We start from the raw sequence: 27,774 nt of genomic DNA on the forward strand, positions 1-27,774 counted from the left end.
TGTTGTTTTACATCCTTAGGAACGAAGGCCCCTCGACCTGCGTGTTTCATGCCCGCGTGCGCTGCAAGGGAGCTACGGCATCTTCGGCTAGAACCTCCCAGGGGCCAGTCTGCCCTGGAATTCCAGGAGGAAACATGCCGCCTCACAGTCTGTCAGTGAACCCTGGAGGCTGTGGGCAGCTCTTGCCAACCAAGCCCCACTGCAGAACAGTACCCCTAACTTGAGGGAAAACAAGGGCCATTGAGATCTGTCCCATTCCCTGTCCTTTGGGAATGGCACCTTCAAAGGAGTCCACATTTCTCACAGGTGAGCCCATGCCTGCTCGCTCGTGGACGGCAAGAGACCCTGGTGCCCCCAAGCTGCCTTAGAATAAGATTCCCTTGTTCTAACACCATTCCCTTCTTGTACTCCCCCTGACTTTCTATAGCACCAGAGACTTCCTTCTCCACGTAACAGGCCATGAACGAGCAGCTCAGCTCCTCTGCAGAGCCTCCTGCAGGGACCCCAAGGGCCCGAGGGGCCTTGCTCGGTGGCCGCAGCCTGTTTACAGATGTGGGCACTGCACCAGATGGTGGGTATCCTGAAGGCAGGGGTTGTCTCCGTCACTGTGACAGCCAAGCAGGTGACCAATGCACTTCCAGGGAACTCAATCTAACTCTCTAGTTTGTGCGTACTTGAAAAAAAAGGATAATATCAAAAACCCTTCTGTTGTTGTCAGTGCCTGATGACTGGGAGCCTCTGTTCTGGCTCCTCCTGCTGTGGTCGACTCATCTTTGTTTATTTCTCACCCGCCGATTCCTACAAAGGAGCTGTGGGCACCTGCAGCTCGAGCATGCTGGGAGGATGGGACCCTGCAGGCCAGCTTTGGAGTCCACGGTGCCCCATCTATCATGTCCACGTCTAGAGTAAACCCTGAGCTGCATAAATCCAGCAAGTCTGTTCTCGTGGGAGCTGGGGTTACAACCTGAGAACTCGCTTTGGAAAAAAGACCTGGTTGGTGGGGAGTAGTGAGTCCATCTGAAAACGTGGTATCTCCTCTGACTTCCAGATCAAGGGTGAAGAAACCCAGCCCCCCGGCTCCCTTCTCTGAGTGGCTATACTCGAGGAATATCTTCCAGGAAAAGCTTGAATTACTGGTTTTCCAATTCACTCTGATTAACTGCTCAAAGATTCAGATGCACTAACTAGTTTAATAATGAGGGAGTTCAATTATGAAGTCCTTATTGTTACAAAACATGGCTGGTGATTATGGAGGCTTCTTGTTTCCTCTCTTTTGACGCAAGGCAGCTGCCAAAATTAGAACAAGAAGCAGACCCGAGGGATGCTGCTGGAATGTTCTTGAAGATTAAAAGGAGGGAATCCAAGGTGATGTGTGCTAGTAATGCTTGCACGAGTTTCATAAACCTTCCCCCCTCCCTCTCCAGCCACCTCCAAATATGAAATTAAATGAGAAAACCACACAGACAGGAAACAAACCGTGAAGGCAGTTCCTTGGCCCTGACCCCATGCTGGCCTCATACGTCATCATGAGCAACACGGCGTGTTCCCTGGTGTGTCAGCTGTGGCCAAGGAGAGAGGAAGGACAACAACATCATGGTGGTATGACACTTCCATAACAAATGAAACAAACTGCCCCCCCCCCGCCCAATCTTCATATGGAAAATCCCCCAATGACCCAGTGATGCCCAAACTGCATGACAGTCAACACAACCCAATGGACACCGAGGAACAGAGCTTCAATGCCCCCAGGTCTCGCCTTCTTGTAACCCTAAGTGCAGGAACAAGACTGGACGATGCATGTGCATGGTTATTTCCTCGCCAGACTACCTTTCCAAACCTCACTTCACGTATAAAACATTTTTTTCCTGAGGTAAAAGATTCACTGACTGGGCATAGCAACCACCGTTGTGTTAGTCGGAGCTAAGCGAAGGTGAAGACGAAACTTCATTTTCGCCAAATTCATTCCCCAGCACTGGTGTTTTAAGGTATAAATGGAGGTCGTCTCTTGTGTGTGTCTTGGCTCCAAGTTAAGGCTCTAACAGCCTCTCGGGGGAGAGAGAAGCGGAGCCTTAATTTCTCATATCTTCCCCGGAGCCAAACGAGTGGTCCTTCCTTTGTGCAGGATGCTTGATACTTGAGAGGATAAAATGATGTGCCATGTCAGGTTCTTCGGGGTGAGAGGGGAGGAAAGCTCCATCCAGGCTGACCCCTGCAACTTGGACTTAATGGAATTTGGAAACAGGCTGAGCCCTTTCCTCTGATTGCTTACTGAGTGCAGCTGGGTTGGGCAATTCTTTTCTTTTTCTCTTATCCTAATGGAGAGAGGCCGTTTGTGACTTTCCTCCACAAGGTAATATTTCAATATCTATCCAGGATCAACCATTCAATGGTTCTATAAAGACCCAGAGTGAACAACCAAGGGATCAGAATGAGAAGGATAAAACAAATTCCCTTCTGAGACCTTTGGAACAAAGCACTGTGAACCCAAGGTGGCAGGGGGTGGGGGGAACACAACAGGATTTCTGCATACCCTCTCCTATAATAAGACTCGGTAAATCCAGACTGGCTCTGCATTTTTAAAGAAAGATCTTTGCTACACAACTTCTAGATGTTATGATCCATATAAAAGTCAGTATCTTTACATAGAATCTGAGAAATATCAAGGAAGCTACTCTGTCTGCCCCACTCCTAGATTCAAAAGCCGCTCCACATACCTCAAAGACTTGCTTTTTGCCTGGTGGAAAGAGTTTGAGGCAGAGAATCAAGAGAAAGTTCTGTCACCTACCAGCAACCTGACCCTGGACAAGAAAGCCACTTAACCTCTCTCTACTTCCACCTTTTCACTGGGGAAACAGGGAAATTAACACTCGATGCAAACTTGCATGAATGTTGTCGAACTAACGAGAACCACCAGAGTCAGGACCACAGAGAATGCAGGGCTCTTTGTTTCATTTCTGCAGCGGTAAGCTCACTACTGGACCCTGAGTAAGAAGATGCCCAGAGACTATGGCAATTCAGAGACAATGCCAAAACACGGCAAGTCCTGAAAGACCTGCATTATTCCCACTGCCCAGGGGTTTCCAGGCACACGCCCTTCAACTCGGTTCTGGAAACAAATCCAGGGCCCTGAGTGTCAGCACCCTTCCAGAGCCGAACTCCCCTCCAGCCAGTGCTGTGACCACCACAGGGGGCAAGGTGCCCTGCCTCATACAAAGTTTGCCTTCTAATATCTGAACCCAAACCCATCTCCTTGAAGCGTCCACCCATTGGTCCCAAAGAAACCCACCTAGGCCACCCAGGACAGGTGAGTTCATATGCCACCAGGCTCCTCCTGTCCTTCCCTACAGCTCTTCTAGGTACTTCAAAGATTCCCTCTACGTCATGGGCTTCAGTTCCCATGCCTGTGCTTCTTGCCCCCATCTGAATTCATCTTCACTGGTCTATCATCATCATAGAATACAGAGCCCAGATCTGAACATATGACATTTTCCTAAATGCAATTCATCCTGAACAAATCAGATCCAATTTTTAAAATCAAGATCACCGATATTTTAATATCCAATATTCTCAAGGGTCTATTAAGTAGGAGTACAAGTAGAAATGGGATTTGCAAATTTCTTTTCTTTTAAAACGTAATGACCACCTGCACCTTTTTTATGGTACGGCTAGAAGATGGTGGCTTCTATGAGGCTTGTTCTGCTTAAAGTTAAACTCAGTGAGAAAGTGTCTACTCTTGCCCAAAGTTAGCAGCCTCAGATCTGAGCCCTGGGAGCAACGAGGCATCCATTACCTTGCTGGGGCACTCTGCTTTCAACGATACATGAGGTCACTCTCACAAAGTCAGAGCTCGCGGCCCCAGCTTGTACCTCACACCTCCTGTACAGCACAAGGACAGGGTTGGATTATTTTAAATTTCCGACTCTCCCCCCCCCCACAGGTTCTTTCTTTATTTTAGACACACACACAGAGAGAGAGAGAGAGAGAGAGAGAGAGAGAGAGAGAATATATGCAAGCAAGTGGGGGGAGAGGCAGAAGGAGAGAGAGATTCTGAAGCAGACTCCCCACTAAGCGTAGAGCCCAACTCAGGGCTCGATCAGAGGACTCTGAGATCATGACCTGAACTGCAATCAAGAGTTGGCTGCTTAACCAACTGAGCCATCCAGGCGCCCCTAGTTTTTGACTCTGTAAGTGATACTAATAGTTCCAGATAAGTCCAGTGACTGGCTTGATCATCCAAACACTTCCAGCGCTTACACATATATGCACACACCTGATCAAGTTACGACATCAGAACTCAAAATGTTTATAAAGTTAAGGAATTATTTTACGTTATACGTATAAAGATCACAGTCTCTGCTTCTATAATTTAGTAGATTCACTCCATTCATTTTAAGTTATACATATAAGCAGATGACTGTTCAGCTTAAGTTAGGTCATAGGGCATTCTTCCATCGGGTGTAGAGTTTATCACCGCTCTGCAGCATCAGAGAACTGGGACAATGACTGTGAATGCTGGTCCAGTGACAAACTCATTGGTTGGGATGCCCTTATTTCTGTCAGGTGCACCAAGAGCCCCCATGTGGACAGTGTTTCTGGCTTTTGCGGCAGCACAGATCCTGAGAATGTTATGCTGTTAGCTCGTACTTTCTGGACAAACATGGTACCAAGGTAAGAAATACCTGGCACCAGAATCTTGGTGCTTGGCTGAGCGTCTAGGGCTCCTGTGTGGGGCACCTGGCTGAGGAATGGTTCAGAGGTGCACTCAGGAAGCTCTGACCATGCCCCTCAGCTGGGCTTGGGCCGGGCGCCCAGAAAACAATGGTGGCTAGCACACACCTCTGCCCTCTTGCAGGGCTTCTGGCCCAGTGCACTTAGTCAAGGGTCAGAGGTACAGACTTCCCTAGGGATTTCTGAGAGACACAGTCAAAGGCATGAGTACCGCCTTGCTTCTGCTGCTTCATCTCTACCTTCTTGCCGTCTCTGCCTTGGAGGTGGACCCAGGTGGCTGGTGCCTTTGGCTTCTACTAGGATTTAGTCAAAGAAGGGGTCAGGCAGAATCAGAGTCAGGGAAGGGAATGAAGTTAGGGCAGTCCCCCTGGGTCCCTTACCCTCCGCGTCACCACAGACTAACATAGGTCCTTCTGTTGAAGGTCATAGCTCCTAACCTTGCCCAAACAGCTCTCTGTCTGGGTCCTGATAACTGACCCCTCTGTTGTCTGTTACACTCCTGGGGTTCTGCACCATCCCACAGCTCTTCCCACACCTCTGCAGGCAGACCCATTGAGGGTCAACTCCCCTCAATGACCCAGCTTGAGGGTGCTATGTTTTCTCCCAGGACCCTGACTAAAGTAGCTTTCAGTGGAATTTTATTTGTCTTATACTCTGAAGACCTTTGAATCTAGTCATTTGTTCCAGCAGGTTATGTCAAAAACGATATAATTCAACTACTTTTTAAACACCTTGTAGAGAACGTTTGATATCTACAATTTCAACTTTTCACTATGAGGTCAGTCAACAAAGAATACAGTGGAAACAACCAGTCATAGAACTGGTTGATGAACATATAGAACAGGAAAGAGAAACAAATATTTTCTTATAATTAAAATTAAACAATATCCTCTAAAAATAAAACATATACAACTAGCTTTAATTTCAAGAACAGATGTTTAGACAGTTTATGCTCTTGACTTAAAGGAGCTAATAGCTGTTAAGACTATTACAAAACATTCTGTATCATTAAATCTAAAATGACCTCAATTCTCAATTGTAGGTTGCCTTATGACTTTAGAGATGTTAAAACACGAAAAAAAAAAAGCGTTCTTCAGAAATAATGAAATATAGGGCCTCTCACAAAAATGACTCATTTACCATCTTGTATGTAACCTTTCCTAGGAAAAATGATACCTTTTCTTTTTTTCTTTTAATAGAGAATCTGTTGCCTTATTTCCTACTGGAAAGATGTCATGGCCATTGGTATTACAGACTCAGTAACTGTGAACTAGGAAGTGAGGGGCAGCTTCCCTTCTGATCACTGGTGTTGAATTTCTGAACACACGTCAACCATTACTCATCATCCATGCTTGAGATATTGTGGCGATTTCTAATCTGGGTGTTTCTATGGTGCCTGGGAGTCCATCTTTCTGTCTGCGTCACCATCGCAGCAGTTAGGCCCTTTAATGAAAGGGTCCAAGGTTGTTTTTACGTTGAGGATCTGTCTCAGCCTTATTATACACTATTGCTCAGCATAGGATATGATCCCAGTAACTCAGGAAATGGGCTGGGAGCTTCTCAGGTGTCCACCAAATTCACCGACACATCTAAAACCTCTCTTGAGTCATGCCTGGCTGACCGGGATGCTGGTTTGAAGCTGTGGTCCTATTAAACACGCAACCACTGATTTACCTGAAGGCTGTATCTTACTGACACAGTTGTCACTCCATCAGGAGGTGGGTAGAATATAAGCAGAAAGTGTAAAATATGTGTAATGGTGTCATGTACTTAAAGGTGGACCTGATCATCAGTTTCTACCAAGTGGTGTTTCTGAAAAAAGTTGTCCAACAGAAACACGACATACCCAGTAAGATGGTTATCTGTGACACGGATAGGAGGCCTTTTCCTACAGCAAACCTTCTTCTCCCCTGGGGTACATGGGGTAAATGTCACCCAGACTGATGAGGCTCCAGGCTTCTTCCTGGTTTTACCTCCAACCTCCCATTTGGGTAGGGCATGGCCACCGGTGCACCTCTACAGCCGGATGCTCTTTGTTAAAGCAGTGTTTGAAAGTCTCAGCAACACTGGGCATCTGTAGCTCATTCTTTTCAACTGGGAAGGTCAGAAATGTCTAGGTGGGTGCTCTGATCCATAATCATTATTTTTCACCACTCCTGATATAATAGAATCATCCTTATTTACCATAATGGGAGAAAATCAGTTTTTACTGGCTAAACTTGTTGACAGGCAGCCTAAGGGGGGCAATAGGGTAAGAGATGTGAAGAAGTGCTCTCAGACTCTTCCCTGCTCGCCACCATGAGAACCCTGGCAAGCCACTGGAAACTCTGAACTCCCGAGTTCTCAGATGCGTGAAACATGCCACAACTCAACTCACAGAATCATGTGAACAACAAACCCCCTGCACACACCATCAACTCCATTCCTTCCTTGCTAATGTACACATTGTGGGTTTCCAGGCACATGGCTGGATACTAGGAGGGAAGAAGGCACTTTTTCCAACATTGCAAATTGTAGTTCTGAACAACCAAGTAGAGGATTTGGGAAAAGCATAGCAGAAACAGAGGAAGAGAAAGCGTATAAAGTTATAAAAGTATTTCCGATGCCTGTGTGGAATGTGTGTCGAAAACAGACTCTTACTATTGATGGTGTCACAGACAACTATTCATGTTAAACAATGACGCTACGAAATTTTTATCTTCCTTTGACATATTTCTTCAGCTTATTGACTACAACTGCATTAATTTCACTCTCATGATGGGTGTGTGTGTGTGTGTGTGTGTGTACACATGCGCATCTCCACTTTGCATCTGTGAAATAAAAAAATGTAAATCCATCTGAAGGAGTGACTTCAGAAAGATCACATCTGGCCATCATTGAGAATAAAAACTAAGGGCTCAACAAGTAAAAGGAGAACCAAGACAAGCCATGACAAACTGTGACAACTGGAATATTAATAGAGTCCACAAAACAAAAAGAATAGACAGACACTCATAGAAGAAGCATTCATCATAATGTGTTGCTGAAAGCCAGGATTGGAGTAGCTGTCTTATAAGAATTAAGACCAGCCAATACTAGAAAACACTTCTAGAATAGGAAAGGGAACTGTCTTTGTTAGAATAAAACAATATGGCGCCCCTCCCAGTTGGCGTACAGGGTGCAGAGGCTGGGTCAGACCCAGAACCTGACCAGGTGGGTGACAGGGAAACCAGGTTTACCGTCTACCAGATGATGACTGCTAGAGGGGAAGAGAATTGATCTGGTGGAATGATCTCGAGACTCAGTCAGTGACGAGGCAGCTCCAAGGGCCCCTCTGGGGCAGCCTGGCACACAGAATGCACGTGTGGTGACCAGCAGTGCTATGCATGTGCGGTCCAAAGGATATGGGACCTCCCCAGCTTGAGAAATAAAAACTAATTTCCAGGAATGCAGACTCTCACCCTGAGCTCCCCGGGAAACCTTACCTTCAGCGGTGCCGGAGAGCCCGTCAGCTTTGAAGTTGCTGGTACTTTTCTTCCTTCGGTGCTTCTTTCTGTTCGCGTGAGGGGAAGGGGGCGGGTCGAGCTTGGGGCTGGTGGTGCTGGAGATACTTGGGCTGGAGCACACGGAGTCTCCCAGCCCTGTGTCTGCCATGGGACCAGAAAAGACAAAAGAATGCAAAAGTTAACACTTATAAAGCTAGCTTTGCAGAAATACGAAAGCAATGTTCCTCCAATAGCCTACCAGGTCCCACAAGTACTATTTTTTAGGTGAGCTCACTGGACTGAAGGCCCCAAAGCATGCAGTATTAAAAGTTCATGGGGCTGTTTCCTCTAATGTAACACCTCCCATTTAAAAAAAAAAAAAAAAGAAAAAAAGACTTCATTTCTGGATCACTGTAGGCTATGAATTTAAAATCCTCCACTTTGCATGGCTGGGGTTCTGGAAAAGCAAAGTGAGAAGTCCATGCTTTTTACTAGTTTATTTTTCTCATCCCATAATTACCCTGATCCATTAGGAAAGAAATCAAGATGTCTGCGGACGCATACGAAGGTGTCCTGGGGGTGGCTCGGCCTCTGTGCATGCACACAGAGGAAAGGGAGTCCCAATTAGCTCACTTCCACCCTCAATGTCACGTACAACTGCAGCATAGGTTTATTATTAGTGAAAAACAGCATGCTGTCTCTCTCCCCATAGCAGACCTGCCAATTTTTGATTCTCTGACTCTTTGGGACCTACCCTGTGTCAGGCACATTGACAGGCAATGGAACTGTCCCAATGTCCCAATGACCATTCCTCCATCCCTACCCTTGAGGAGCTGAAGCCTCACCATGGAGGCAGATGAGGAGAACAGGCAAGGACGACTGGTCTCTGCGATGGCAGGGCTGGCCTTTTGCTCCTTCACTCTGCCCCTTGGGCAACCACTCAATTCAAGGCACCACTTTCATTCCCAACTGTGCACCCTAATTCTTTGGTCACTCCACAGCTATACTGCTCTCTCCCAGATGAATGTTTCTCATCCCTGCACTCGGAGGTCTGCCAGTTGTCTGGCTCTAACCAGCATGCCTGTCCCCCGGCGCAGCTGTAGATGCCCTTTCCTCCGTTTGATGCTGAGCACGGAGTGTCAACACCATTCCCAGCAAGCTTCCCCAGGTCCCTCCCATCACCTGGTACTTCTTCTTAAGGCACACACTCATGTTTCTTTGCAAGATGTTAAGAACATACACTAGAGTCACATGTGGTCAAGTAACAGCTGCCATCACATGGGGTGGCTCTATGTCTGCGCCCTCTAAGTCCCTTCTGAGACTCTTACCCTCTGTCTGCCCTGTAACAGCACACGGCCTTGAATGCAACGGCCAAGGAGTCCTGGTGCCTCATGTGGCTGGCACATCCCCCTGCACGTTGTTGATCCTTCACCACTGCCTTGCCTGCTCGTGCTGAGCACACAACCTGGTACCTCCACCTACATGTCACCAGGGAACACATTAACCTGAGAGGAGTCCAAACAAAGCCCCAGCTTGCAGACGCAGCAACACTGAGCTGGAAGTGCTGGTGAGCACTGGTGCGACAAGACCGGGGGACATCATGTTGTGCGTGTCCCGCTCACAGATCTTCGGACTTACCCAGGAAGAAAGTGCTGAATGCTCTCGTCAAGCACCTCATTGAAGGCCTACACGGCTGCTCCACTGACACACATTTTTGACAATTTTTGAATAATAAAGGGAAATCCACTTCATGTTTTCTCTCCTTAATAAGCTACCTTGCTTAGTCTACACACACACAAAGCAATTCTCCAACAGCCTAATTCAGGATCCACCTGGAAGGTCACTTCAACTCCCTGAAATACTAGTCATGATTTACCCTCCTGGGGAACAAAATGTATGTGTTGTTGTCCAGGAACCTCCCTCCATTCCAGATGCAGAAAACTGTTCCCAAAGTCACTAACAGGGACTTGGTGATTTCATTCCCAAGTTTTCTGGGCATCTTGGAATATTTGTAATTCAGGGAGAAATCTCTGATTCTCCTGAAGGAAGTGGCTGAGGGGCATCCTGGGGCAGCAGTGACACCTGCCTTCCCCCGAGGGACCCTGAGCAGTCTCTCCAGCCTTCTTCTTCATGGGCACCTTCCACACCAGCACATCCTTCCACCTGTGGCTCTGGCATTCCACTGCACCACTGGCTCCCAACTGGAAACCCCTGCCCAGGGACACCTGGTTATGTCCACAGAAACATCTGGTGGAGGTGTATGGGCATAGAGCAGGTAGAAGCCAGAGATGCTAAAAAATGTCCCAGGACACACAGAACAGCTCCCACCACTAAAAACTGACTGGTCTAAAATGGCAACAGGGAGAGACCTGCAGGATCTGAATTGCTCTGTTCCTCGTCACCGGCTCAGTCTCCTGATCTGTCCGTGCGAACCCCCTCACGACAATGAACCTCTTGGAACACTCGCTTTACCTGCTTTGAGTTGGCCCCCCCACCCAGGTGATGGCATTGGCGTTCTACCCCCAGGAAGCTCACAGATGGGGGCAGGTATCCTTCCTCACTAGGCACTGCTTGCAGACCACTCCCCCTCCAGCCCCACCCCATAAAGCAATCCCCCCATCCCCCGACCCTGAGCCTGCTCACACCCACTGACCCCTGGCATCTGCTCCTTCTTCGCTCCCTGTTTTAGCAGCAGCTCACCCCACCCTCACTTAGGAGTGACAATGTCCAGCTCCTCCTAGGCGCTCATTTCAGCATCCTGGCCTCTTAGGCCTCTGCCTCGTTAAGCTCCCTCCTTCCCTCTCGCCCTCATGGTCCTGACTCAGGCCCGCCACAGGAAACCACCTTCACTGGGTCTCATTTTTTGGTCTCCCAGGCTACTTACACCAGGACCCACACTCTGAGGGTTAATCCAGCAGCACTCTTCACCCTCTACCCTTCCTGATCACTCATCCAACTTGACTGCTAACTTCCACCCCCCACCTGCTTGGTGCCTGCGCTCAGGCCCTGCTGGAGAGACACCCTCATTCCCACTGGGGCCGGGCTACTGGGCCTGCCCTTCCATCTATTACGCTCCCAGAGTAAAGCTGCTTCCTGCTCTCCAATAGGCTGTATCACACTCCCTCCATTCTCCCCAAATGCCCCACACCTCACTCCATCCCCCATAAAGACATCACCTTTCATTTTGCTGAAGACAGAAACAAAACAAAAAAACCCAACCAAACCGAAAAAGCAACCATCAGAAGAGAGCATCCTCCTTCCTGTCCCTGGTTCTCATAGACCCGGAGCCTCCTCGCTCTGGGAGCTGGCTCCCATCCCATTTTGCTCCTGGAGTGACTTTGCCCCAGCCTTTCATACCCTCTCTGGCCTGCATCAAACGTGCTGTATCACTGCACTGCCTCCTGTTTCTAACAAAAACCTCCGTGACCCTGTGCCCTTGCCCAGCCACCACCTGATTTCTGATCCTCTTTAAAGCAGAGTTCCCTGAGCCTCTCCCCTCTTTGCTGCTTGTGTTTGGTCAAGGCTGACCCCATTCCCATCAAGCTTGCCCCACCAGTTGCTGCCCTGCCTTCACGGTGGCCACCAGCACTATCACAGCCCCATCAGTGGACAAGCCCCAGTGGGCTTACGCGGGTCTTGGCAACACCCCACACAGCTCACAGCCCCCACCTTTGTGGACAGGCTGGAGTGAACTGGACGCCTGTCAGATCACAGGGAAACTAGGAAGGTGTGGGTTTTAGAACCCAAAGGAGAGGCCCCCAGAGAGGCCCCCAGAGAACCACTGTCCACGGCTGCCTGGCATCCAGTCCTACTGCCTCACGTGGCAGGTGGTGTTCCCTATGTGGAATGCTCCGTCACCACGGAGGGCACTCTTGTGTCCTTGGTGACAAACGCCTTCTTGTGATGTGAACCTTATGGAGGCAGAGACTTGCTTCGGCCTCTTCACCAGGATGCCGCCTGGTACAGATTTGGGATGAAAATGGGAGTTGCATGCATATTTGTGGCATTAAGTTTTATAAGGAGTTGAGGTCCCTTTGAGGGGCACTCACACAGGTGGATGGTGTTTTCTGCTGTGTAACAGAGAAGCACTTGGTGACTTCCTGGCAAAATACGGGCACGCAAGTTTCCAGCCATCTGGGACCTGTTTGAAGGTAAGCTTCTAACTCTGTGAATGAGTCTACTCACACTGAGAATAAGGAAGCCTTAAATATACCACGTACACTGCATGAGCATGGAGTGCTGCATGAGCCAACTCTGGCCAGGCACCTGAGGTTTGCACCAAGAAAAAGGCAAAAGGGGCGCCTGGGTGGCTCAGAGGATTAAGCCTCTGTTTTTGGCTTGGGTCATGATCCTGGGGTCCTGGGATCGAGCCCCGCATCGGGTTCTCTGCTCGGCGGGAAGCCCGCTTCCCCCTCTCTCTCTGCCTGCCTCTCTGCTTACTTGTGATCTCTGTCAAGTAAATAAATAAAATCTTAGAAAAAAAAAAAAAAAAGGGCAAAATCCCTGCATCACAGAGCCGATTTCTATGAGTGAAGGAATGCCTATCTAATTTCTTGCTCAATGTCTTCATGAAGAACTCTTTTTCTGGGGCCATGTTATCGGAACAGAGAGTGAAGGAGGGGCTCATGCATGCAGTGGGCACGCCAGCTGCACGCAGGTCACTGCATGCTCACGCAAGCGACCCCGCACGCAGATGGAAGTAAGGTGAGGCACCATCTGTATGCCCACCTTCCTGGGTGGAACAGGCCAACCGGCTGGCCCTGTAGGTCCCCTTGAGAAACAGAAATGTGACTTGGGACAACTGGTTGGGCCATGAGGACTCAGAGAATGAGTGTGTGAGGGTGACAGGGAGACGAAGTACCACTGAGTTAGAAGGCCCTGGGGCAAGGTGGGGCTGGGGACAAACAAATCACAGGAGCCCTGGACACTGGAGGGAGAGAAGGAGATAAGCTTTTAAGATGACACAGGGTTGTCATAATGAAAACAGAAAAGCAGGATCAGCATTTGTAAGCCCCATAAATTCTATTTCAGACAAGAAGGAAGATGAATAAAGTAACCAATGGGCACAAAACACTTTGGAATCCAGGAGTACTTCCCACCTGCTGCCTGACTGGTAGTGCACCAGGTAGTAGGCCCAGGTCCCACAGAGAGGACCATCCTTGCCTGGGTTTAGAGGTGACGAGCTGGGGCAGTGACTCTCGAGGCCACTCTGCAGGTGAAGGTGGAGTCCATCTTTCTTGTCTCCTCCTGGTCCCATGTCTGTGTGTCTGTGCCCCAACACCTCTGCACCCCCCCCCCCCCGCCGCCTCCCCTCAGCAATTTACTTCCACAGGCAGCAGCACTGTGGCCACCTAGAGGCTGAAAGTCTACAGTGGAGGGGCTGAGGCGGGAGATGGAGTGGGATGGGAACACAAGTATCTGGAAAAACCAGCTGCTCCAGGCCTCGGTCAGTGGGAGTAGGGAGAGCTTAGGAGTGCATGGCGGGGCGAGGGGGCTGTGTGTACAGGGACCGGGTGGTCTGGCTGTGGGAGGGGCCTGCTATGGCATAGGGGAACCCAGCTCTCGAGAGAGCCTCAGGACCCTTGGTTGGGGGCCGGACAGGGGGGCTGTGGCAGGAGACACGACTCTGGCCAGCAGGGCTATTCTGGAGGCTGGGGTGGGTGGGGCAGAGAGAGCTACATTTGGAGTTAGTTGGGTCCTGAGCTGCTGTATTAATGCCCCTGGCTTCCAGATTTTGAGAACCCCCTTTTCAGAGGAGTTGTTTAAATTCCTCTGGTTTAAAATATGAGCAATCAAAATGTACTAGGCTTCCATGCTGTGCTTTTCCATTTCCGACGACTCCTCTTGCCTGACAAGGTATCCCTCAAAGTGAAGAGGCCCGGAAAGCCCAGCCCCAGACGCAGTAAATGAGCTCCAGCCGCAGCCCACGGGACGCAATCCGCTCCTCCTGACTGAATACAAATAATGCATTTTATTTTGTATCAATTACGGGGCGCTGGGATAGCCGGCGACCATCGACAGAGCTAAGTACGGGAGGGTGGACGCAAAGAGAAGAAAGGCATGCCAAATTAAAAAAGCAAGCACCTCATTACTCCACATCGAACCCGACTTTGACGGAGGGACTTGGAGTCCCCTGGGTGTGCAACGCCGAGCCAGCATGGGCTGGTCCGCTGCCGTCCCGTGCGCTCAGTGTCAACCATTAGTTCTTCCCAATCGGGCATCAATGTTCAACGCACACCCCAAAAAATATATAATATGAGCAATAATGATAACAATCTGCAGTCTCTCCAGGCTCCGGTACGTGAAGTATGAGTCAAAGACGCGCCTCACTTTTCACTCGGAGAGCTGACAAGCATGACCAGAGGGGAATAAAATAACATTCCGCTCGCATAAATATCAAGCAGCCTGCTTGAGACGGATGGCCAGGAATGTATTCTTAGCTATCATTCCGGCAGACAGGCCCAAGGACACTCATAACTTATTTTACAATCATTTAGTTTCAGCTCAAGTGGAAAACGTGACAACTTATCTCTGCTGACAAGATGCCATATCGAAACCTTACAATTAACTCTCCTCCGATTATCTGCCCAGCCGATCATTAGCTGGGCCATTTCTGATGAACTGTTGCAGGGAGCTTGCCTTGGCGGGAGCCGTCACTGCCAGGTGTGTAGATAGGTTTTTGATATCCTGGCTGATATTCAAATACTCGGGGCTCTATGCATGTGGCTCTTATGGCTCGTCTGCTGGGGGAGGCATCCTTCAGCTCCACTCTGGAAAGGGGTGGTGACCCCCACCCTGCCCCCCACAACCGTATGTACTGCTCTTCCTGGGGCGGCGCCTGGGCTGGCTGTCCCTGCACACATCCCCAGTCCCCACCAGGTCAGAGGTCAGGCCCTTCCCAGGCACTGGAAGGAGCTTGACCTCCCACCACTCTTCTTTAGTGGGCTTGGTTTGGAGAGAGGGGACATCAAGAAGTTGCTGCTGGAAGCCACCCACATGACCAGAGGAGCTGCTAATGGTCCCCAGGGCTGGCTGGCTGTTAATTTCCAGTGTGTCAAAGACAGATACAAAAACCTTCAAATGCATGCTCATAGGAAGTACACATCTATACAAAATCAAAGGAAGCAGGAAAAACGAGAAGGACAGGTGTGTGCACACCAGCCCTCCCTGTCTCCTTTCACACACTCCCTACCTTACTCATTTGGCAGTATGAAGTAGCATATATTCCTAAAAATCCTTTTTTTGGGGGGGGTTATTGAAAGAATACAAAATGATCAAAGACAGAGCTATTTGTCCGTGCTGGGTTGGGGGCAGGGGGCATCAGTTGATGGCTAAGACCTTCTAAAAACCCAAGATGAGGTCACGTAGGAGCCAGTGAATTAAAACACATTTCCTTCGAGACAAGGCCAACCATATAAAGCTCATTTGGATCTTTAAGAAGGGCTCTGTTCTTTCTGAAGCTCAGAGAGATGTGCGGGCTGGTAAATAAAGAACAGGCCACCTCTGCCATCCAAGGAAATCACAACATCCCGGCCTCTGTTAAAAGGTGAGTGTGAAGTGAAGTTCAAAACCTCGCCCCTTCTCATAGTCCTTTTGACGGGAGCTTTCAACAGGAGGAGGTTTACTTGAATCCCAATCTCTGAAGATGTTTCAGAGACTGGTATATTGTCCGGTTCCCTTTGCCGCTCACGGCGCTCACACAGAGGTACACGGTGTCAGAAGAAGGGGCAGCAGGGACACGATGGGGGTTCGAGGAAGATGACAGGTGTTGGGGGAAGGAAGAGACACCACAGTGTTAGACTGAGTTACAAAGTGGGGAGGAAAGGAATACAATAGGAGGGGCCAGAATGGAGAGAAAATGTAGGGGAGAACCATCTCCTACCCGGGCCACGTTCAGTCACACCAAGATGTCTCTGTAAATAAAACTAAAGTACTGGAATTGATCTTCATTTATGTGAAGCCCTTACTGAAACACATCTGTAACAGCCTTAAAAATAGTGGCACAAATGCTGATCAGTAATCAGGGTGCAGGATTTTTTTTTTTTAGGTGATGGAAATGCTCTAAAGAGGACTGTGGTGATGGTTGCACATCCCTGTGAATCCACTAAAACTCCCGAATTGTATACTTTGAGTGAATGAAGCATATTGCTATGTGAGTTTTATCTCAATGAAGCTGTTAAAAAGAAAAAAGAGAGAGAAAAAGGGGGGGGGGTCATTGTGTTAAATGCTACGAAGCAATCAAACAAGGAAGATCAAGTCAACGTCATAGTCTAACAAGATGCAGGGAGGGTATCAGAGTGACGGTCAGGAAGGGACCGGGGGATCTATGGGGCTGATGGTCTGGTCCTCCAGCCATGTGCCAGGACCTGGCTGTATGCTTTGAGTGAATGGCAGATCCCGGAATGTTCCATCCTTCTCTGAGGGAGCTGTCCCAGTCTCCCCCACCTCCTGCAGAGCACAGCATATGACTGCAGCCAGAACGGCCTTGTTCCTCTCAGGTCTCTCTAGTTTTCCCTCAAGCTGGATGGCCAGCTTGCATTGAAAACCTTGATCTGATCTCAGGGGATAAAAGGTCCAGTGAGGCCGACAGCCTGAGGAAGTCAATGTGGGAACATGCTGGGAAGGAACATATCAGGGAATGCAAGTCAGTATTTTACACTTGAGGATCAAAAATCAAATTGTTCTCTAGTTGATTTTTAGCTGAATTAATCCAGCATACTCGGGAAAATGCAAAGGTGCTCGGAGCAAGGCTGTTAAGTAGAAATGAAATCATTTCAAGAGATGTCTGTTTCTTTCCAGCCTTCTTTATTTTTACATAATCAGCCACAACCATTTGTCAAGTTTGGTGCTTATAAGTAGTAACTGACAAAGAGATCCTGGTTCACATGGGAGGCTCCACTGGCTGGGCAGGCTGGGGAAGGACTGAGCATGTCTGAGAAGAAAACTCAATTAGAGAAGTTAATTAAATGTCTGTTCCCTCTCTGATAATGTAAATTTCCCATTTTAGGAATTTAGCTGTTTCTATTAAAAGTCACATGGAGTCAAATTATCAACTGCTACACAAGAAAGCATCCTGTCTGACGCAGGAATAGCTAGTTTCTAGGTAAGCGGGGTGCCTCTGTCCAGGGTCCTGAACACATTCAACCAGAGCATTCTGGTTCACCACAATAAGGCTGCTTCTTCATGACACATACCTGTTCTTAACCTGCTGACATCATGTGATTTGAAGAAATAGGGAGCTGGTGTCCTCAGCTTTAAGAAAATTTGATACACAGACACCCAGACTGAAAAAAACAGGTCATTTGGCTGTGACATATCCTACTGCTCCAGGGTCAATTACAGGTTACAAACAAACAAAAAACATCAGAAAGAACAGAATAGGGGCGCCTGGGTGGCTCAGTGGGTTAAGCCGCTGCCTTCGGCTCAGGTCATGATCTCAGGGTCCTGGGATCGAGTCCCGCATCGGGCTCTCTGCTCAGCAGGGAGCCTGCTTCCTCCTCTCTCTCTCTCTGCCTGCCTCTATGCCTACTTGTGATCTCTCTCTGTCAAATAAATAAATAAAATCTTTAAAAAAAAAAAAAAGAAAGAAAGAACAGAATATGTATCTCACTTTGCTTAATTATTTCTCCTGCTAGGATGGATTTCAAAATTTTGACCAATGCCAACACTTCTGCATACATTTTTGAATATTTAGAATTATGGCATTAGGACAATTTTCGAGGTGTTGGTTGAAGAAAGTAAGTATTTGTGGGGCTCTGGATACATGTTGCTCAACCACTTTTGGAAGCTCTGTGCCTGTCTCGCCAGCAGAGTGTGAGGTCATCCAACTAACCAAGTTCTTGAAGCCTGCATACTGACCGCTGGCCAAATTTGCACTTCAGCTCCTCCCTTGCCCGTTTCCACGAAGCAGCCCCTGGTCCTCTGAATGGCCTACATCACACGGCATAAGATGGAAACACTGAGGGCAGGGAAAGAACCATGGTGTGTTCCATAAAGAGGAACCAGCCCAGCTGTACAATCAGAAAGGCTGTTCAAAATCCTAGCTGGCCACTTGGGGGGAATTCACGTCTGTTAGCCTCAATTTCTTCACAGGTAAACTGGGCAAAACAGCCGTCCTGAACACCCACTCTTGGCCTGCCATGCCTCAATGTGCTCCTTTCCCCATCTTGGCCGACAGCAACGGCACCCTCCTGCTGCTCAGACCGGTGGCCCTGGGCTGCCTGACTCCCCGCTTCCTCTCACATCTACCTCTATCCATGAGGACAGAGACGCATATGGCTTCAGCCGTTTGCTCAGTGTGGTGGCAGGCCAGCTGCCAGACAGACGTGCAGAATGACTCACCAGCATCCAGCTCTCTTCTAGAGTTGGAACAATCCAAGTACACAAAACACAGCTCCTGTCCTAAACAGTTTACATTCTAATGCAAAAATATTACCAGCAGACATACAAAACACACAGGCATTCACAGCACTGGAGGAAGGACGGTGCAAGCTATAGACAGACACAAAGCACCGAGGGCAGAGTGCGGATCTTGAACACTGTAAACACAAGTCCACAAAGGGTGGTCAAGTTTTCTAAAATAATAATCATCCAGTATGTCAAAACTGAGGATTCTCAACACCAAAATTCACACATGACTGATACCATAACATTAGAAACATAGAGGGAAATTTTGGTAACTATTAGAATGGATCCTGGGAGACTGACTTTGAGATATGTCTCCACTACAGCTAGACAGACCACAGTGCTGTTGACAGGCTGCTTGAGGGCTCCTCAGCAGTGGGACTGCGTGCACCAGATGACCTTCACCATGACCTCCCAGCCCCTCTTTGCACTTCCTCTCAACACAGGGCTCCTATCACTGCCTTCCTTCTCATTGCTGTGATTTTGTCTGTGGGTGTTTCTCTTACACGGTAGTGTCCCTCCAGTAGGCACCAATCAGCAAAAATCGGTGCTCAATAAAAAGGTCTTTGAAAAACAAAGGGTCTCAAAGACTTAACTGGCAGCACAAAGAACATAAACATGAGTAATTTTTTTTTTTTTTTAATGCCAGGGGAAACAAACATCCAATATATCTAGAATTGTATGTTTAAGACCCGGAGACTTTAAATATTATTTAAACACCAGCTGAAAAATCTGTAATAAATATCCACACAGTTTTGAGCACTTTGCAAAATAAATTATTATCACACAAAGATGATAAATTTTATTTTTTTAAAAAAATCTCAATTTCCCCCAGGCATCCCATGTAACATTTTGTTGTTTCAAGTCAATGGTGTGTATTTTTGTTTTGAATGAAATCAAATGCTAATTTGCAAAGTCAGAGAAATGATGTCATTAAAAATAGTATTTGAAAAACTTATTGTTCCATGTGATTTCACTATTCTCTCCTAAGCTGCGGGACAGGCAGCTTGATTATGAAAAGGGACCCTTGAGCTTCCCAAGTCTTTATTGCTGGTGGGTGGCATGCCCCCATCACAGGAGCTAGAGAGAGTGCTGTGGTGTCAGGTGCTTCAAACAAAAGGCCAGGCCACTTGAAAGAGGCCCCGCCAGCCTCTGAAACTCCATTCCCTTCCGCCACACCTGGGCCCTAACAATAGCCCCAGTCAGTGGGCTTGAGGTTGCTGAGTGGGACTCCCTCGCTCCCTGAGCCACTTGGCCAGTGAGGGAAACCCAAACGGTTGGGATCCATGGGTAACCCACCCATAGAAAACCCTGGAGCTGATGGAGGGCAACCTGCAACCACTGGGGACACAGGTGATGTGGCTCAGTGTGGAGAGGAGCAAGACCTTGACCACCTATTCAGGGAGCAAGTGCATGGATGTGTGTAGACAAGAGGTATTCACCGATTCAACAAACTACTACCCAGGGCCTGCTTCGCGGGGTGTACTGTTCCAGGCCCTGGGGAAAGAACAGTGAAGAAAACAGAAAAGTATGGTGGTGCAGTTAACAGTGCAGAGCCCTAATAGACTAATCCAACTGTAATCCCATGTGGCTAAGAACTGATTCGCGCGGATGCTGAAGGTACCTAAATTTGCATCACGAGGTGCCTTGCGTACCTGCTCTGTAACTGAATAACCTTTTAACAAAATAAACATTTGGGGGAAAAATACAGAAACACCCCTCCCCTAATATTCAAATGCAAGGATCTGGGCCATGAATTTTTTTTTTTTTTTTAAATAAGGGTGAAATGACTCCTTTAACAGCTACTGAAAAGAGAGTATTTCTCTTTCCTGCTGTTCCAGAATTTTGCTAACCTGCTGCTAATGACTAATGACTGCGCTACATATTTTATGTAGATTCCAAGGCTGGGGTTGACCTCTAACTCTTCTGTCGGCAAACCAGATATTATCAACCCACTCATGTTTCTAACTAGTGGCAGGTGAGCAGTGGCCACACACTCATTTAAATAAGGAAGTTGAGACAGTAAGGTCATCTGTTCACTGAGCACTGGAATCAATCTGGTGTGACATTAATGAGAAGATGAGGTTAATGACTTCTTACTTTTGACACACTATTAAAACACTGTATTTAAAATATTTACCGGGTCACAAATAGGTAGTAGGTCCAGATGGCAAACAAGTAGATCAGAGTGGGCTCTCTGGTTTTCATCCAAGATTTGTAGTCAGGATTCCTCCTTGTTGCAAAGGAGCCTGATGGTTTCCTGCATTTGGCAAGCTTTAAGTTCTAGGGGTGCAAACACAGCCCAATCCACGAAGGGGCTAGCGGGCTGGTGAAGTGTAATGCATCTCCAGGCCAGGATTCTGATCATGTAACGGATGATGATACCATGGGTTTGGGGCTAGCATAAAACCAGTGATTCCCATGAGTACTACCCGTGAGAAATCAAGGCTGCCCCAAGCTTAACTAGGGTGACATTCATCCTGCTTTGCTTGGGACAATCCCTGTTTACGCCAGTTTCCCACCATAAGTATTAACACATGGACACCTCAATCTTTTTAAAGATTTTATGTATTTATTTATTTACTTGAGTGAGAGAGAGGGAGAGCACACACACTCATGAGCAGGGGAAGGGCGGTGGGGGGTGGTGGTGAAGAACCTCAAGTGGACTCTGTGCTTAGTCTGGAGCATGGTGTGGGGCTCGATCCCATGACCCTGAGATCGTGACCTGAGCCGTCCATGGGCACCCCAATCTTAATCCCACTCTGCGATCCTTTCTAAGAATGAGAAAAAGAAGAAAGCTCAAGAAAATCTAATGATTATGATGATTAAGAATTGGGTATGTAAGAGGTTGTGTGAAAATGGGACAGCCCCTCTGCAAACCTGCCCTTTATTTCTGTGTTCCATGCAGCTGGGAGTCATGACAACCCTGCGTCAATCTCAAATCAAGAATCCCCCTGGACTGCTAAGTACAGGAAAAGTTCGTAACATGACAGATCATTTTAACCTGACTGAAAATCTGTCAAATTTTATACTCAGGATAACTGTCTCTGCCAATAACCCCATGGATAAAGATACCACGAGTAATATCTTCGTTCAGAACTGCAGCCAAGACATCATTTCATTTCTGAAGCACAGTTTAAAGTACAGCCTTTTTCAATAGATGATAATATTGGTCAAGTGAGTAGCTCTTATTTTGTCTTCTCTACAAAAATGACAAATTGCTGTCATCTCTAAAATTAACGATGGTGTGTAAAAACTAAGATTAAGCTTGCTTCTGACAAGAAGCAGTTAATAATGCAGCATTAAGTCTAGAACATTCTTTTAAAGAAAAAAACAGATGTCACTGATACTACAATGGTTTTATCGTGTTACTTCCAGCACTGCCTTAGAACTTGGGCTCTCTCCTGGCAAAAATAAAATAAAATGCAACACGATAAAATAAAGTGTTTTGAGATTCTGAGTGGAATCTGCTTTGAGTTTAAAGCGTTTTCTTTATTGTGGCTAAAAATTTTGTCAATATGGTTCAATCAGACACTATGGTTGATCTTTGGGGAAATTGCTGTAAAATAAAATGAAAGATAAGATTGTGTTCCCAAACATAATAACTGACATTTTTCTCCTTTTCCTTAAGCAGAAGGCCAGCCCCCTGTGGCCCATGGAAGGGTCAGTGGAGGGTGCAGCAGCCCAGCTAGAGAAGTGGAATCTGCCGCCTGCTATTCATCAAAGAATCGCTCATTCCCATTCTTCCCTACTGCTGCCTTTTATCCCCTGGGGTGAGGTTAAAAGAAACAACTACCCACCAGCCTCCCCAACCAGGATGTGGGCCTCCTCCCTGCCTCCAAGGCTCTGCCCGCCCCTTTCCTGAGGAATACATTTTTTTTCCTCTTCTCCCCCCATTTCTACAGAAGGTTCCAGGCGATCCACAATTTTCTCCTGAATGCACTCTTGCCAGTTGCCCCTGCCCACACACCCTGGCACAGTCCACCATCCAGCAGTGGCCGGGACCAGCTGTCTCTAATCTTTGAGATTCTATGGCTCACAGGCTTCAGGAGACTCTGAGTGGCCCCAGGAAGTGGGGACTTCCAGGTTGTCTGGGCATGAAATGGAAAGGGTCTCTCAATCCACATGTATGCAGACCCCAGCATCCTCCCCACTTCCATAGTCTCAAACTCCGGCCCCGACTGGCTTTTATCAGTAAACACTCCCCTCTTCATTCACAGTGGCCAAGGGCTCTCAGGAGTGGCCCCATTGCTACTTCTGGTGCCTCTGACTCCCTGGTTCTGGGCATAGAAAAGGAAGAATGGATCTATGTATTTTCTTCTTTGAAATTCGAATTTGTTTGCTCATTCTAGATCCAGGGGCACTTCTTCACAGGGGAAATGGTCTCCTTCTATCCAGCACACCTTGTCATTCAGCTCCAGCTGAGACCCTGACCTTTGGAGGCATGGCTACCTGAAGGACAAGGATACCCCACAGACCTGGAGGGAGAGCCTGGCTGGGGCTATGCATGCAGCTAGGGTGACTACAGAGATTTTGCTCTTATTTTATGAGACTGAGAGAGAAACAGAAAAAAGGAGATGCTGGTATTAGTGAAGAGAGCACGCACGTACAAGCTTCATGCAAAATGGGCACAAAAATGGAATTCACTAGGCACGCTCAAAGTAACAAGTCTAGATAGCCTTGGCTACGTGGGGGATTTAAGCGGAGCTGCTCAGTTGTGAAGAAAGAGAACAAAATGATGACATGGAGACAGCATGCAGAAGAAGAGGCCGAGATGAGGCGTAATTAGGACTCTCACAGTATTTTCTAGCTCCTCTGGGAAAGCATGGCCCTTTGTGAAGTGTTACAGCTATGATTCTTACAAATCCAACTTCAGTACACATTTGCAGGAAGAAATTGAAAAGTGAGATCACACACTGAAGTCGGAGTCTGATTCTATCTGACTTCACATCTGGTACTTCTCAGAACAGGCCTACTTGTTCAAGGCGTGCTTTCTGGCTGAGAAAGGACGGGGCCGGCAAGAGCAGGATTCAGAGCCTTGCCCTCTGTCCAGGCAGCCAAAGACATTCACAGACTATGAAACCCTGTAATTTCCTCAATATAATTAAATTCGAGGCCAAGGCACATCCTACTGAAGCCAATCCATGTTTGCAAACAATTCGGCTTATTGCTGCAACTACGTTTGCCCTCCAGGGGACGGGGCAGGCTCTGCACAGCGTCACCAGGACTGGACCAGTTGTTCTGCATTTGGTTGGGTCTTTCTGTATCTCTAATTTTCTTCGCTGTGCGGCAAGGGGCAGGATGGGGGCAAGGACGTAGGTGTCTTGGCTCTCCCATGGCTGCCACCCAGGGCCCCAAATGCCCACCTCCAGCTCTTCTGCCCTCCATAGCCAGGCAAGGACCACTTTCTATTACCACACAGAAAGACTCACGGCTCTTGGTTTTTGGATAAATTATGGTTTCGAACTGACTATACCTACTGCAAGTAGAAAGATTTGCAAATGTTTACCTCCTACTTTGTGTTTTCTAACTATAGAATTCCTAGTTGAAATAATTTTATTTAACATATTTTTCCATAAATAGTATGTATTTATTGCTGAAGGATGAAAAGAGAAAAGGGAAAAACATTTACGATCTTGGAGATGTCTGTACTCTCCATCCAGCTGGTTTTTTTACACACATGCATGCAGCTGGGCACACAGGTGGGTACGCAATCGGCCCCACCCACAGCTCGGGTTTCCACCTGTGTGTCACACCTGCATCACACATGACCCCTCCGAGCTGTGTGACCCTGGGAAAATTATTCAAAGTCTCTAAAACTGTGTTTTCTCATTTAAAAACAGAGATAACAACACGACCTCACAGAGCTGTACAGTAAATTTAATGAGCAATATAAAAAAAATCACCCAATCCAGGACAACCACATGGCAAATAATAACATTTGGCTGTTCATTCCATTACATAAAACCTGAGTGGAAGTTCACTGGGTGGATATGGACTGAGGCGGCCTGGGAAACAAACCTGTGAACTTGGCAGAGTCCTTCCCCTCACATTCTGGTGGTGGAAGATAACAAATTAAGCAGTAAAGGAAGAAATCACAAAGGTGATTAGGGGTACAGAGAAAGTAAGGCAGGGAAGTGGAGTGGGGGCACTTTTAGGTGGAGGTCACCAGGGCCTCATGGATAAAATGGTCTCTGCTGGGACAATGAAAGGTACAGCTGGGGTGAACTGCATGGGAGCAAGGCTCAACCACCTCCATAGGACAAAGACACCTAGGAATGTCTGTCCAGAGAGAGTGACCTTTTCATGGCCGTGCAGTATCTCCTCGCAGGGGCTTACCATGATTTCTTTATCCAGTCCCTCACTGCTGGTCGTAGAGGTTGTTTTAACAGTTGTTTATGAACTGTTCTTAGACAGAATGGAAAGTTAACGTATTTACAGCTAAAGTCACTTATAATATAATCCAACTTTGGAAATAAAGAAGAACACATGCACAACTAGAAGGGTGTATACCCTCAAACTGAAAACTTACTGTAAGGAGTTTGTTTTTAAAGCAAAAAGCTTCTCTGCCTTTTCAATATTTCTCAATATGATGTTTTATACTGAAGGAAAAATACAGTTATTATTGTAAAAATTAATGAAGGGAAATGCTAGTTAGCCACTTGCCAGAATGAAGTGACGTGGTAGTTAGCCATGTGCCAGAGGGAAGGCAGCAGGCTTCCCAGAATGGGGTGACAGGTGCATAACTGACACCAGCGTGTCACCGTGTTCTAGCCACAGGACAGATGTCACATCCATTTACTGGTAGCGCTTTCATACTAGTGCATCTAGTATCCATTTATCTAGAAATCAAAGAATCTTTTAAACAAGAAACAGACTATTGGTAACACAATTTTAAGGAAAAAAAGGACTAGCGTATGAAATAATTTCTTTTTTAAAATAATTACTTGTTCAGGAACTGGTATTAATGTGATCTGATTGCTAACACTGTGGATTACAGCTTGCTTGTGCCCCCAGAAGAAAGCCGTGTATAAAAACCAGGTGCTGGCTCAGGTAATAACCTACACCTTGACTTCTGTAGATGGTATCATATGATGATAATTTTTCTAGAATGCATGCTCTGGATGGATGCTGTTGCCGTACAAATCTCATCTGGGGGCCTGACCTGCGTGTCTGGTGGGCGCTGCCACTGTCTTCTGATTGATTGGGGCTGACGTGCCCCCAGACTTCAATTTCCCTCTGCACCCCCACCATAAAGGCATCTTGCGTGGAGATGCGCAGGTGCTGAGGTAGTGTTTCTAGACACAGGATTTCCTGGACATTTTGATGTCAAAGGAAAACAGTTACAAGATTTCTGTGGGCTGGTTTTGGGGAGCAGAGATGCTTAGTTGACTTATCACACTAATGCAAAGCTGGATATGAAATAAGAGTCAACAGCTGGTTGAAAGCTGAGTTTCTGATCTTGTAAAAACAAGCTCGACGTTTTGAAGTACATTAGGTAATTGTTTCTCATTACACTATACACAGAAAATACTTCTAAAGTAGTAATGATTATCTCAGTTACGATTCGAGATTTGATTATGAGTCTAGCTGGGGATTCCTTATTTACAAACACTGTGAGAAAGGGAGGGTCCATCTGAAAACTGACAAGGCTGTGGGCTCAACCACAGGCTGCAGACCAGCCAGCACATGAGAGGAGAACTCCCGAACCATGCCAGATGGCAAGCTGGGGTGGGGTAACCGCATGCCACGTTCATTGACAATGTCTGCCCCCACACTAGATCTCAAATACAATTACAATTATTTTCCTGTAAATAAGATACATTTTAAGAAACTCTGCAATAAACAGAAACATTTCCCTGCAACTGTAGTAAGATTTAAAAAACCCCACTGCAGAAATAATGTAGCAATTAAAATAGCATTTATAACTATGCATGTTTAAAATGTTTCTTCATATAAAAGAATAAAATTTTAGGTCATTTAAAATAACCATCTGTTTCCTCATGATATAAAATTTTTAGTATCATTGTATAATTAATATTCATATCACTTTCTGTTAATAATCTTTTCTGTCAGATAATAAAGCAAAGATATAACAAAAGATATATATTCATTGAAAGAAGTTTAAGAATGAAAACCACAGCAATATACAAAACCTAAAGGTGGAAATACAGAGGGTTTAAGGATGGCACTGATCAACCACTACACAGCGGCCAACTGTATCTATCAACCTATCTACCATCTATCTCCCTATTTACTACCTACTCATCTCATCCTTCTGCCCTTTCAATCTATCCTCTATCTGTCTATCTCTCTGTCCCTCTATCCTCTATCTATCTGTCATCACCCTGTCTACCTATCTCATCCATCCACCCACCCATCTGCCCACCAGGCCATCCGTCCATCCGTCTGTCCATCCATCCATCCATCCATCCACTCTATCTACCTGATCCATCTCCTTCCAAACAACTCACAATTACTTATATTTTTATAGTCACTCCTTCTCCACTCCTTTTTTTCTTCTTGGTACCTAAAATGTTTTGAGCCCTTTAGGTCTTTCCATTTTTGCATGTCCTTATACATTCTATAGTAAAGAACATGGAAGACACTGAAAAAGATCTGATCAAGTTTTATTCTAATAATGAACAAAGTCACCAGGAAGACAGTATCACTGACATTTCTTAAACTACCTGATTCACAGGATGAGAACCTGAGCAAAACACAGAAATACAAAATGAGTATGAGTATTTTCCTGGCTCAAGGGTGATAAAAAAAAACCATGAAAAACTATCCTAGACTACTTAAAAACATACAGTAGAAAATCAGATGTTTTAATGTGGCAAACAAAAGATCACTGAAAGTTTTCTTTCTATTTGGAGTAACAGCATATATATTTGACTGATCTTTTTATACTGCTCTATCTATAGACGATTGGATACTGGGGTAGTAAATGATTCTATCTTTAAAAACAAAACAAAACAAAAACTCTAAAATTGAAAGTTGGCAATTAAAACTGCAGGGACCAATAAACAAAAATATTAAAACACTAAATAATTTCACAGAATTTTAGACTTCTATATTTTAGGAAGCTTTAAAATTTTAACAACACATTGTTACAGGGTTAAGGCCAATGTGAAATGATGTTACTAAAAATACCCAGGGGATGAGAAGTGCAAGT

At 46.7% G+C, this 27,774-nt stretch overlaps 1 protein-coding gene across 10 annotated transcripts in view; it reads right to left on the bottom strand.

Moving 5' to 3' along the window:
* Positions 1-27,774, bottom strand: part of AGAP1 (ArfGAP with GTPase domain, ankyrin repeat and PH domain 1) — a 504,744-nt gene that overhangs the window by 110,583 nt on the left and 366,387 nt on the right. For all 10 annotated transcript variants that reach the window (XM_082689783.1, XM_082689785.1, XM_082689777.1 and 7 more), the window contains one exon: positions 8,193-8,354. In XM_082689783.1, coding sequence (XP_082545909.1) covers positions 8,193-8,354 — 162 coding nt within the window. The remainder of the gene's footprint in view (positions 1-8,192; positions 8,355-27,774) is intronic.

Source organism: Mustela nivalis, assembly GCF_964662115.1.
Source record: "Mustela nivalis genome assembly, chromosome: 11".
In the NCBI taxonomy this organism is placed as follows: Eukaryota; Metazoa; Chordata; class Mammalia; order Carnivora; family Mustelidae; genus Mustela; species Mustela nivalis.